The 12,730-nt window shown below is 33.4% G+C and overlaps 1 protein-coding gene across 1 annotated transcript; it reads right to left on the bottom strand.

The window, feature by feature from the left end:
- Positions 1-9,347: 9,347 nt before the first annotated feature.
- LOC142621233 (BTB/POZ domain-containing protein At1g21780) lies at positions 9,348-12,449 on the bottom strand. The gene is made up of 4 exons (XM_075794552.1): positions 12,226-12,449; positions 11,969-12,114; positions 10,575-10,690; positions 9,348-10,153 (listed from the first exon to the last, which is right to left on the bottom strand). The coding sequence occupies exons 1-4, from the start codon at positions 12,336-12,338 to the stop codon at positions 9,548-9,550; spliced, it is 981 nt and encodes a 326-aa protein (XP_075650667.1). The 5' UTR covers positions 12,339-12,449; the 3' UTR covers positions 9,348-9,547.
- Positions 12,450-12,730: the final 281 nt, after the last annotated feature.

The following is a 12,730-nucleotide window of genomic DNA, read 5'->3' as shown; positions in this document are numbered from 1 at the left end:
TAAAACTATTATATAACAATCTCAAAATAAGAAAACTCGTAAAAAAAAATTGTAAAAATTTTATTTTTTTTTTGTGTGCTTTTTTTTTTTTTTTTTTGTCAAACTACGAAATTATCTTTTTATTTAATCTTATATAATTTAAGTTTTTTAACTATCGTTCTTCAAAAAAATTTTGGAGCCGCCCGTGATTGAGAGAACAAATTTCAGATATATTTTAGTTACCCTTTTTAGCCTAAGCCATCCTTTTATTGGGACGCACACTTTGTCCCGAGCTACTCTTTGTTTCGTTTCTTCTATAAAGACTTATTAAGCTACTCTTACTTTGGTTTCTTCTAAAGACTTATTTTGGTTTCTTCTAAAGAGAGTGAATTTAATGTTTTGTTCAATAGCGCTTGAACACTTTAAAAAAAATATATGAATGTACGGAACCAGTACTCTGGATATTGCACAGGGCAACATTGGAAGAGTTGGGTACTGAATATTGGGGGATTCTAGCATCTTGCCCTCATTTTTTAAAAAATTTAGCAATATATCCTTGTTTTGAAACTATATAAGTGCATGCCCTATTTTAAAATTCAATTTTAATAAAATCGAGTTTCAATCAAAAACTCGATTGTTTTAAAATCAAGTTATGCCAAATGAAACTTAAAGAAAAAACTTGCATGGAACTCGAGTTCATAGAGCTCGAGTTCCATACCTATAGCTGCATTTTAAATGTCTTGTAGTAGCGTTTTCAATGGAACTCGAGTTCCATGCAAGGTTTTTTTTTTTTTTAGTTTGATCGTCCCATACCTATAGCTGCGTTTTAAATGTCCTATAGTAGCATTTTCAATGGAACTCGAGCTCCATGAACTCGAGTTCCATGAAAGTTTTTTTTTTTTTAAGTTTGATCGCACTATACTCGATTTTCTACAAATCGAGGTTTACATTGTAACTCAATTTTGAGAAAATCAAGTTTAAAACAAGAGTATGGACATAAATAGTTTCAAAACAGTAACATATTGCTAAATTTTAAAAAAAATAAGGGCAAAATACTAAAATCCCCCTAAATATTGCATAGGACAACATTGGAGGAATGGGGTACTGGATATTCCACAGGACAGATTGGAGACATTGGAGGCGTTACAGCAAAATCTAACTCAAACCCCTTTTTTATAGAATTAAGGTCTGGCTTTGGTTTTGACACTGTAAACTGTAGTACTACTTGGTTTTGGAGTAGTATTCGGTTATTTAAGCTATTTCATCATACTCTGTGCTATGAAGGCAATAAAGTTTTGTAGATGATCTTCAACTAATGCTATAGCGTCTTTTTCATCTCTAATCTCATCTATACTTAAGGAAAAATTTTAACCTACCTGCTAATAATTAATATAATAAAAAAGGGCGGGCTGCTCTCCTTAGTTTCACAAAGAATTGAGTGGTTTTTGCTCCTTGCCCGTTTGTTCATTCCATACTAGAAATAATGGCAGAAAATCTTTTGAGAACACGGATTCCAATTTCTCAATGATATCCCTTGATCAAGACAATTGGCCGAATCCCACGAAACCATTTCAATCCTACGTGGTTGCCCAAGCTCCGAGTGAACCCGAAATAGGCCATGGACTTAGATCTACCAAATGATAAGAATGCCTCTAAGATTCAATCATAAACCACTTTGCTTCGGTTGTATGTAAACCCCCCTTCACCCCCACCCCCTAATTCCTTTCGAGTCGAAAACGCGGGCTGCTAGCGAGGCTGTGCCCATTCTCCCTCTTCCCAGATTTCCAAATTTATCGTTTTTTTTTTTTTTTTTTTGTATTTCCAAGCTTAGTGTAAGATAAAAAAAAATATGTCTATCTAATCTTAACAAAATGAATGAATCAATGAATGAAAGTGGAAGAAATGGAATTTCATTACCCTTTCTCTGGTCTCGCGAACTGAGACACCCGAAGGGCCGGCCATATGTACCTCAAAAGACCCGGCCCATTCAAATCAAAATGGAAGGAGCACCTACGACTAAGGGGAATGGAATGTCAACCTCAACGAACGGTTATGCTCGGGTACCTTAGACAACCTTTAATGTTGCCTCCCCTTGCTGAAAACCCCTTAATTCCACTCACTTACAAAGACCGTAGGAGTCCCAACAAGGTTCAATCATTCAAAAGCAAAAAAGGACAGGAAAATCCCATTTTGGTCGAGCTTTCCTTCTGACTTATTTCCAACACAAACGTTGCGTAAAATTCTTTTATCATTGACCACTAGTATTGTAGAAGTATAGCTTTACTCACACAACCAAATTAAAATAGACAAATGTAAGTGAATTGATCAACATAAGGACATTAGGACCACAAAGTTGTAAACAAATCTGAATATATGGCAAGTAACAAGAAATTCTAGAGTTACATTCTTCTTTCCCAAAAAGTATGTACAATTTCGCATAAGGAACCAGTATACCACTCTTCCAGTAATAATAGGTCGATTGTTTTGCTCCTTTATCTTCTTCCAAATAAAGAAAAAAAGAATCTGAGTCCCTCTCAGGATCCGGGCTTTCCCAATAACTAAAAAATATATCATGCCTAAATCTGGATCAGAGAAAAAAAGGAATTCCAGTTATAAGATATCTAATAATGAAATTAAACCAAATTGCTATCTCATTCAAAGATAAAGATATCATATATTCGGCCACTCTCAGGCCTTTTTGCCAATGATCTCCATTTGAACACAAGAATCATATTTCGAAACTATTCAAAACATATTACAAACTGTACCATCAAACAAAACTCTCATTAAACCATAATCTTCAACACAACAGCAAGTTAGCCAATGATTCATATGCACAACAGACATGACAGTCACAAAAAAAAAAGAGTAAAGTCTGTCAGACACCGAAAGTTTCAGCAATCTGTAGACACAGTCGCCCGTATTTTTGTGTTGTGGTGAGCCCAGTCGAGTAGTATCTCAAATACTGTGTGAGTGAGATGTGAAACATTCCGTGTATGTCTATGTAAAAACAAATCTCAATGTTACATGATATTAATCAAGTAGGCATTGGAAAGCGACACAAGGGACACAAATGACTTGTATGTAACCACTTGACAATACAATCCTTATGATAAAGATGCAAGCACGGCAAGCACACAACCTCCAACCCATCACAAAACTCTTCCAAACAAATACTACACTCCCTTATCGAACAAAAATCATCAATTCTCACTTTCTTTAAGCCATCAATAGAAGACTTAGCGGCGGGTACAGTCTTAACCGTCCTAGCTTCCATGGACTCCCTTATAGCCCTATCGATTTGGTCACGTTCATCGTAGGGCGTGACAACAAGAACGAACACCGCTATAGGGAACAAGACACGGCCAATGTTACGAGCATCGTTAAACATGACAGAAGCAAAAGATAGTATGGAAGGTGTGGCCGTGTCCAAGAAATCTTGGGGCACGCCGGTGTTGGAGAATATGTTGGCCAAGATTGTTGGACCAACAGCAAAGAATGCGTTACAGGGTACGAGGGTTGATTGGCTAAAAGAAGTCAAAGGAACGAGATTGCGTTGTGGGTATTCCAATCGGAGGACATGGCAGAAGTACAAGCGAATAAGAAAACAGTGGCAGGGGAGTTGGGTGGTGTTGTTGGGTACGTCGTTTTGGTCTTCCCAACAGTGGTATTGGTACACGGATTCCATTGGAGATGGGTCTTAGAGAAAACAGGAAACAGATTGAGTACTTCAGATCAGAGTATAGAGCGAGTGAAGAGATCGAGTTTCAAGGTTTTGAAATAGATGGTATTTTCCTCTTCTTACTATTATAAACGAAAAATGATACTACATATACACGATTTTGTTGCGAGGAAATACGGAGATATAAACGAGATATACGTGAGGTGATAGAACTCCAAAGGAGGTGCGAAAACTCAAAAATTATGTTGCACAGTGTGTGAGTTAATAGAATTTAATTTAAGGGTTTAATTTAAATTGAATTGTCCCTAGCAAGTAATTATTAAGAAGATTCTAAAAATAAATATATTAAGAAAAAACTAATTATTAAGGAGTAGTGCTAAAAAAAATTTTGATATTACTTGGGGCCAACTACAATATAATGTGAATTTTTGTGAGGAAAAATTCGCTGCCTCTAGTAATTTCCTTTATTAAAATGAGACTGATAGGGTTTTATTAATTACTAATTATTATTGCTTGTTATAAACTGTTTTTTTTTTTTTTTGAGAATTGAATTGTGTTATATCCTGTTGTATTTCTTTTACAAGAAACGGAGGATAATTCCCATAAATTAAAAAAGAGGATAATCATTATTAATGATTCCTTAATCACCCAACCAAGGGGTATGAACAGATAATTAATATATATGCCTTTTGTTGTCCGTCTTTCTCGCATGCCTGTACTCATAGTCTCACTAATTTTTATATGAGTCTACTATTAATACTACTTTATTCTCCATTATAAACAAATTACATATTCAAACACATGAAATTTGTTATCAAATTTTGTGTGTATCTAGACTTATTAAAATTGTTTTTAACTTTTACCTCATAAACCTAAGCGCACAACTAATTACACTCTTAATTTTACAACTTGTTGACTTATACGATTGTGAGTTATCTACATAAAATGGTAGGCAGTGCAAGGCAGAAATGCCCACCACTCATAGAGGCACAAATTAATAAGTTGTGAAATTAAGTATGGAATTGGTTGTCTCCAGAATTATAGGAGGCTTGGACTAATATTATTCAGATTCGCAATCATAATTTTGTTTAAATTTAAAAAAATCAAAAAAAATATTTATTGAACACTCATGAAATGTAAATGAAAATGTAAATCTTGAGACAACGAATATGGAATTCAAATCCTCTGTCTTAGTTTATGTGTTCAACATTCATGTAAAATGAAGGAATACACATTTATTGTATTCTTTCCCTTCTAAGATAGGAAATGAAATACTCTTCACTTAATTAGATTTTCAAATAAAACTTTGCATTTGTGTTAAACTATTAATTCATTATTATGGGGTAAATGCATTTACTTTCATGAATTAATTATCTTTAGATGATGCACTATTTATTTATGAGAAATGTTATGTCCACAATATTTTCACAACAAATCTTAAGTAGCAGGTTATTATTGGTTGTTATTAGTTGGTAAAAAAGTAATTTCGTTGGTGGTGTAAGAACTAAAAATGTAAAGGCCCAAACTCACTTAGAATAGTGTTGCCTGGATTTTCAAATTAAGCTCAAACAATGAATTTTTAATAGAGCATGATTCTAAACCAAGTACAGCACTAAGATTGTTCCAAGTCTAAAGATAACAGATCCTAAGTGAGAAATATGAGTAAATGAACTAGTGATTCAATGAAAATACTTGCTCAGGCAAGTCCAAGGATGGATCTTATATTGATAAGTAAGGATGATATTGCTTTACAGGGTATTTCTTTGTTCTCTCACTTGTTCCTTTTTTCTTGGAAAATGTCCATCGCCTTTTTCTGGGGAGTTCCCTTTCTTATATAGCTTCTTCCCTTGCATCACAGCCCTCCATCTGTACATCTCAGGGAATTCCTTAGGATACTTGTCCTATTAGAACCCTTCTGGAAGTGGTAGAGAGAGTTGTTAGCTGTGAACTTGTTATTCGGGAATCATTTCCTCACTAATGCAGCTGGTTAGGTTGATGTAGAGCATTGAATACGGAGGTGGGAGGTGTCTTCTTTAGGAAACTTCCTCCCACCACCCTTGCAAGTCTTGTACCCTCCCGTTGTTATCCCTTCCTTTATACTTAGGCATTTAAGGGATGTCAGTCATCCTTTGGCTCTCTTGTTCTCCTCGGGTAGGCGCAAGCCTTGGAGTTTGTCTACCCGTCTTTGCCTGGATTGGGCAAATTCATCCTCGAATTGGGCTCCTTGGTCCTCATCCTCCCACAAGTGGGTTCAAATTATAGCCAATAACAATTTAGTATCTATGATTTGTTATAAAAATATTGTAGACATAGCATTTTTCTTTATTTATTTACGTAAAAAAGAATTTACATTTCTATTTTAATGGAATATGACATTTTTCCTCAATTTTAGTTATTTTTCCATCAATTGAATCCAAAAACAAAAAGGCAAAAGGTAAGCACTAATTTGATAACTCAATTAAGAAAAAATCCACAATTTAATTGAAATAATTAAATATTTGTCAATTTACTCAAGCCTACATTTATATCCTTAATTATATTAATCTTAACATTATATTTCCTATTATAAAAAAACAAAAACAATTTACATTTCTTCCTACTTTTTTTATTTGCATATAAAAGCATGTTCTCAATCTATAATAGCCTAAATCTGTGATCATGTGTAACTCTCATTTAAAAAGAAAATGAAATACTCTTCATACAACTTCTAAATTTAGCAAAATTTTGTATTTTTGTCAAAGTTTTTTTTTTTTTTTGAGTAACAGTAATACTTATAAGAACACACATGACAATAGTAATATTAGTGTTTTAAACTGGGTTTGTAATACATTACATAACTAGAGTACAACTACAAAAGGATCTAACCTTTATAGTTGTAGAGTAGGGTTATAAACAACAGACACTAGACACACACAACCAATGTGGGATAAACATCCCTTTTTTGAGTAAATAGTAATACTTATTAGAACACACACAAAAATAGTAATATTAGTATTTTAAACCGGGTTTATAATACATTATATAACTAGAGTACAACTACAAAATGGTCTAACATTTGTAATTGTAGACTGAGGTTATAAACAACGAACACTAGACAGACACAACCAATGTAGGATAAACATCTTTTTTTGTCAAAGTATTAATTCATTTTTATGCATTAATGGGAAAAATGTATTTATTTTAATATATTAATTATCGATAAGCAAGGATTAATTATTTATACAAAAGAAATTTATATAGTAATTTTCTGAAATTTTTATTGGAAACCATTGATTTGGAATAGGGATGATAACAAGATTGGGCGGGGTCGAAATATGGGTGCATCATCCCTACCCTATCCCTTCTTCATGATAGGAAAATCTTGCGCAAGACGGCAACGAGATAGGTCTAGGGTAGGGCAAGTAGAAGATATTTTGCTATCTCTAATGAAATGGCTTCAACATAATTAAGGTAAAGATAAAAGTAAAAGTGGATTATTAGAGAGAGAGAGAGAGAGAGAGAGAGAACAAGTATTGGGTGGGTTGAGAATAGCATAGTAATTAAAGAAATATAAATATTATTTAGTATATTTATAAATATTAGTATATGGTGGGATGCAAGTTTTTTTTTTTAATAATTGGGATAGTTACAAATTTATAATAATGGGAATGGAGATTAAAACTTTCATCTCTTCATAAATATGAGTGAGCAATACCACTAAAATAAAAGACTCTTAGCACCTATTACTAGATGATTTGATTAATTTCACAAGCTTCCCTAGCATTACTTTGAATATAAAGTAATTGAACTCCGTCATACTATTCAACTAATCGCTAACCCATGCGATGCAAAGAAAAGCTATTGACTTTGGAAAAAAAAATCCAACAACGAGTAAATAGACATTTTGCTAGTTAGTATTTTTTTTTTTTTTAATGAAGAAATATTTTGCAAGTGCATAGTTACCGAAAGCTACAAAGTAATTTACAATTCTTAAATTAATAAAGCAAAACTCCTAATAGTTATATACACACACACACTCAATACTAATATAAACTACAAATATATAGACAATTCAAAACATGGAATAATATTAAAATTATAATACCTAATTCTATTACCTTTTATATTGAATCCAAACAAATAATTAATCAACCAAAAATCATAGCTTTTAATAGGAAAACAAAAAATCACATGAACCTAAATAAAAAGCATTTAAGGTGAAGAATTAAGGTCAACGTTCTAAAATGCAGATACCAAAAACCCCAAGACTTAAAATTTCAAAATTTATAGAATCCCCAAATTCTACTTCAAAACCAAACCAAATTTAAAAAAATTATATATAACGTACCAAATAAAAATTTATTGTTCCCTAGGCTGGAAGACATAAGTTGCGATTTTGATTTTTCTCCAAAAACCCTATAACAATGTCAATATAAATATGGAGATTAACCCAAATACTCAAAAGAAAATCAATTCTAAACATAACAAGAGAATAAGATAGAAAGAAAATCTCATGCACATATAAAAGCAAATAAAAAATTTGACATAAAAGATAAAATTCATTAATAACAATATAAACAGATATCTACATATGTTGAATTGAGATTTTATTAATAATAACAATATAAAAAAATTCGACATAAAATTCATTAATCAAAGAAGAAAGTTGAATCAGATTGCTTACTTTTTTCTTTTTCTTTTTTACATTAGTCTCTTCTTCTTTTTTTTAAATCCTAAAGTGAAGTTAAGTTTAGGATTATGAGGTGCTAATTGCTAAGGTTTTGAGGAGGGAAAAGAGACTCCTAACAGGAGTCCTCTTCTTTTCTTTTTTTTCTTAATCCTAACTCTTTTTTTTGTCACGTGAGTCTATCTTTTTTTTCTTTTTCTTTTTTTGAATCCTAAAGTGAAGTTAAATTTAGGGTTTTGAGGTGATAATTGTTAGGGCTTTGAGGAGGGGATAGAAAGTCCTAACAGGAGTCTCCCTCTCTCTCTCTTTCTTAATCTAATGTGAGTCATATTAAAAATTTTGTTTTTATTTATTTAAATAATGCTGATGTGTAAAATTGTGAAGAGGTCAACCGCAAGTCAAAGACTTTGGTTATATATATATATATATATATATATATATATATATATATATATATATCAGAAATCAAAATGGTGATGTGAAAGTTAGGTTCTTGACAGCCACACTCCACTATCAGCTTGCCTACAGACTCCAAAATCATGCTTTTGATGTAGCTATACCAGAGATAGCCCAGTCCAATGATGCTCTTTTGATCCAAGTTGATCCAGGCATGACGTCTATGTACACATTTGTTCCAAGACAGTTGAACAAAGATCAAATGAAAAAGCTCTTTTCAAAATCATGGATCACAAAATATGAGACTCTTCATCAGTCATCTCAGCCAATCCAGTCCAACACTCCTTTCTTCATCAAAAATCAAAATGGTGATGTGGAAGTTAGTTTGAGTGTAAGTTAGACTTGTTAAAGAGAGTTTCACTCCTTGTTAAGTTAGAATTAAGCAAAAATAATTTTGTTTTAAAAAAATAATAATAATGAATTTGAGTTTAAATTGGATTTGTTCAAAAGACAAAGTTTCACTCTTAATTTGGATTTGCCAATGGATGTGATCTAGAAACTCAACGCACGAGGCCATTCGTATCCCTGCCTAACGCATATATGATAACATTCCGAGGAAGTACATTGATAAAAGCACAACCCTCATTTGCTTCAAACTTAATAGAATTCTTACACCCAGATGAGACTTTCACATTGATCACAAATAAAAGTATTCTTAACAACAGAAACTATTAGTTTCTGACGTAAAAACCTTAATATGCACATGCATACATGAATATATATATACAAGCATCTAATGACTGAATACAAATTCCCATGTTAGTTTATATAGGCTTCCAAACTGTAAGCACCTCTTGGAACATCTCCAGCATTAGTTCCCTGTCTGCTTGCCTGAAAAAGTTATTAACCTCATCTCTAACATCATATATCTTGCCAAAGTCGAACAAGTATGTCAAACACCCTTTCTTCAACCTGTCCAACTGATAAAGCCAAGCCTCTTGCAGCCTCTCAAGCACATTCGCTGAGTTAATGTCTTCTAGGAGGCTTTCCTCGCAAGCATCTTTAAGGTCAGCAATGTCATATTTGTTGGCTGCCCCCAGTAGTGCCAGCCGGTGCTTCCAGAAATCTTCTTGTTTTATGGTTCCGTACAAGTAACTGAGAAGCGTTGTGCAGGATTCCAGTGACATGTCTTCTATGTAGATCAAAGATGATTCCTTTTCCTTTAGGTTATGACGAAACATGCTTTGAAACACAGGGGAACTTGCTGATAAAATTGCCTTGTGAGCTCTTAAAGTGCCATCAGCAGTGTTAATTGTCACATCAGAATGGATAGCCTCCTCAAGCATACGAGAGAGACACCGAAGAGTGCTTTCGGCTGCCACAGACTTCATAAGCCCATCACTTGGCCATATAGAACTGGCTTCTCCACCCTGAGTTTCAGCATGCAAAGATCAATATTAATGAAGAAAAGGTATAGCAAGCTTTAAAGAAATTATGAGACGTAGGCTTTCCAATAGTTTTGGAAATTAGGCTTGGTTGTTGTTGTAGACACTTGCACTTTGTTTTGATGCATGATTTCCTAAGTTTTTTTTTTTTTTTTTTAAATCATGTAAAACATGTTTCTTGCTTAAAGTCACTAGGTCATAGACTCAAAGGAACCAGACTGGAAATGAGTATCCTTTACAGGTTCCCAAATTCAACATTCTACTACTAGAAAAAGTTTATGACACATTATAATGCATATATATTAAAATGGAGCTCCACAAGAGAGATAGAGAACGACCAGCATATAAAACACTTTTACACAAACCATCATAGCACCTCAAATTAGGAATTCAGAAAGTTACTCACATTCACAGGGCAGATCTTTAGGTCCAGAAACTCAACATCAATGATGAAGCGACCATGAAAGGTGGAATCAACTGGCCAAACAAAGTCTTCACAATTCCGAAGCAGTCTCTCATGAACTACACCATGATGCAAGATAGCATTATTTATACACAAAACATATAACTGTATCGGAGCTTAAAATGAAATTCATGAATTTCAATAATCTCTATTGGATTGGGGGGAACCTCTGTTTGAACTGAAGTTAATTCTTTGTGCCAAATAGGTCAAAAGTTTTTTATTTTTCCCACTGTAATATGGGCAAGGCATAAAGAATTGCAGTCTGACCTCATCTCCCTTTAAGAGTCTAAGTTCTACAGTATGTATTCATAAATTGGATATATATTACAACCTTGGATTTTTTATTCTTCTTTTTTTTTTTTTTAATTGAAATGTATACACACACTACATGCTGGAAACTCAAAACCAGATGAAGAGACAAGAATTACATTATTTACAACATACACAGAAGAAGACTCATGAAAGAACAGAACAGAAATTTTGCAGACCCATAATATGGACTAAATGAGTAAATTGATCATTCAGAAATATAACCCCATGTTTGGATGGAGGGAGATGAGGGGAGAGTAGAGGAGAATGGAAGATGACTAAATGTACTAAAGCTCTAACAGAAAACTGTGTGACGCCTGCTTGCCACACAAAAAATCCTCATAGTTTCATGATTTTGTGTGCAAGAATGTACTGTTGCAGTATACTATAGCCAGGCTGAGAGCATAGTTGAGTTTAAGTAAATGGAATAAGTTTAAAAATCTATGTCAGAGAAATTAAAAGACACTACTTTACCCACTTTTCATAAGCTATACCCCTTGTGCCTTTTGCTCGCTTCCCTTTTGGAAAAGTATCAACAAAAAAAAAAGAGTTTTCCCTGAATTGGCCAAGCTCAAATACAGATGTTATGGTAAGTATTTCTTAATAACAATCATGCACTGATGACTGATCAAAATGATAAAAACTTATTTGCGATCAAATCCTAAATCCCATCCCCATACAAGTTTTTATCCAAGTTAAATCACATCCACAGTTATGGTAAGTAGTTATCCCTTATCCCCCATCATATTGTAATACAAATTACTAAATATTATTAAGAACAAAACATATACACCAACGGCTTGCATAAATGTTCACCTTGCTTCTCTTCTTATAGTAATTTGCTTATAGGTTTTTTCTTTTTTCTTTTTTCTTTTTTCTTTTTTCTTTTTTCTTTTTTTTGGCACAAAAATAAACATCTCTGCCACATAAGACTCAAAAATCAGAAACACACAACACAGACAGGCACAAAACAAGCAAGATGTATATATAAACACATAAGCAGAAAACAGAAACTGGGTGCATCATACTTGGGGATATGTAAGGCTTGCGATTAAGGCCAGTGTTAGAGACTCGGAGGACAAAGCGAGCAAGTGGAGGCTGTTCCTTGGAGAATCGTGAAGGCTCTGGAAATAGACGAATGTAGAGGTACCGATTCTTCTCTATCGACAAATGCCTGCAAACCCATATCAAAATCAGTGAATCAAACACCAACCTATTGTCTATTATTGCAGACAGAGACAGTGCAAAGTGAGAGAGAGAGAGAGAGAGAGAGAGAGAGAGTTACCAGTTCCAGATTCCGACCTTGAAAGGGTCAGACTTTTTGTAAGAACAAGACCCGAAGTTCTCGATTTTCCATTGAGCTAGTCTTGAGATCGTCTCCACCTTTGAATCAACCATCTTTTTCCTCCTCTCTGGGCTCTCTCTCTCTCTCTCTCTCTCTCTCTCTGACTGCTTTTGCAAGTCTCACGCTCTACTTTTTATTTAGAAAGAGAGTGGGAGCGAATGAGAGACACGTAATGAACTTTCTGTTTTTTCCGTATAAAAAAAATTTTCCTGACTTGATTGGCGGAGACGCCGTCAGCAACTTTTTGTTTTTGATGCTATTAAAAAATTACATTTTTTTAACGGCTTAACTATCTTCTTCTTTTTTTTTTTTTCTTTTTTTCAGTTATTTTCTTTTATTATTATTATTATTATTATTATTATTATAAAGTTGTGATCTGAGCTTTCAATTATTATTATTATTATTATTATTGGGAAATCTAGAAAATATTATTTGAGAGTATTCC

The sequence above is a fragment of the Castanea sativa genome, chromosome 12 (assembly GCF_040712315.1).
Source record: "Castanea sativa cultivar Marrone di Chiusa Pesio chromosome 12, ASM4071231v1".
Taxonomy (NCBI): Eukaryota; Viridiplantae; Streptophyta; class Magnoliopsida; order Fagales; family Fagaceae; genus Castanea; species Castanea sativa.
Note: the sequence above shows the minus strand (reverse complement) of the source record. Positions and strands in the feature narration are given on the sequence as shown.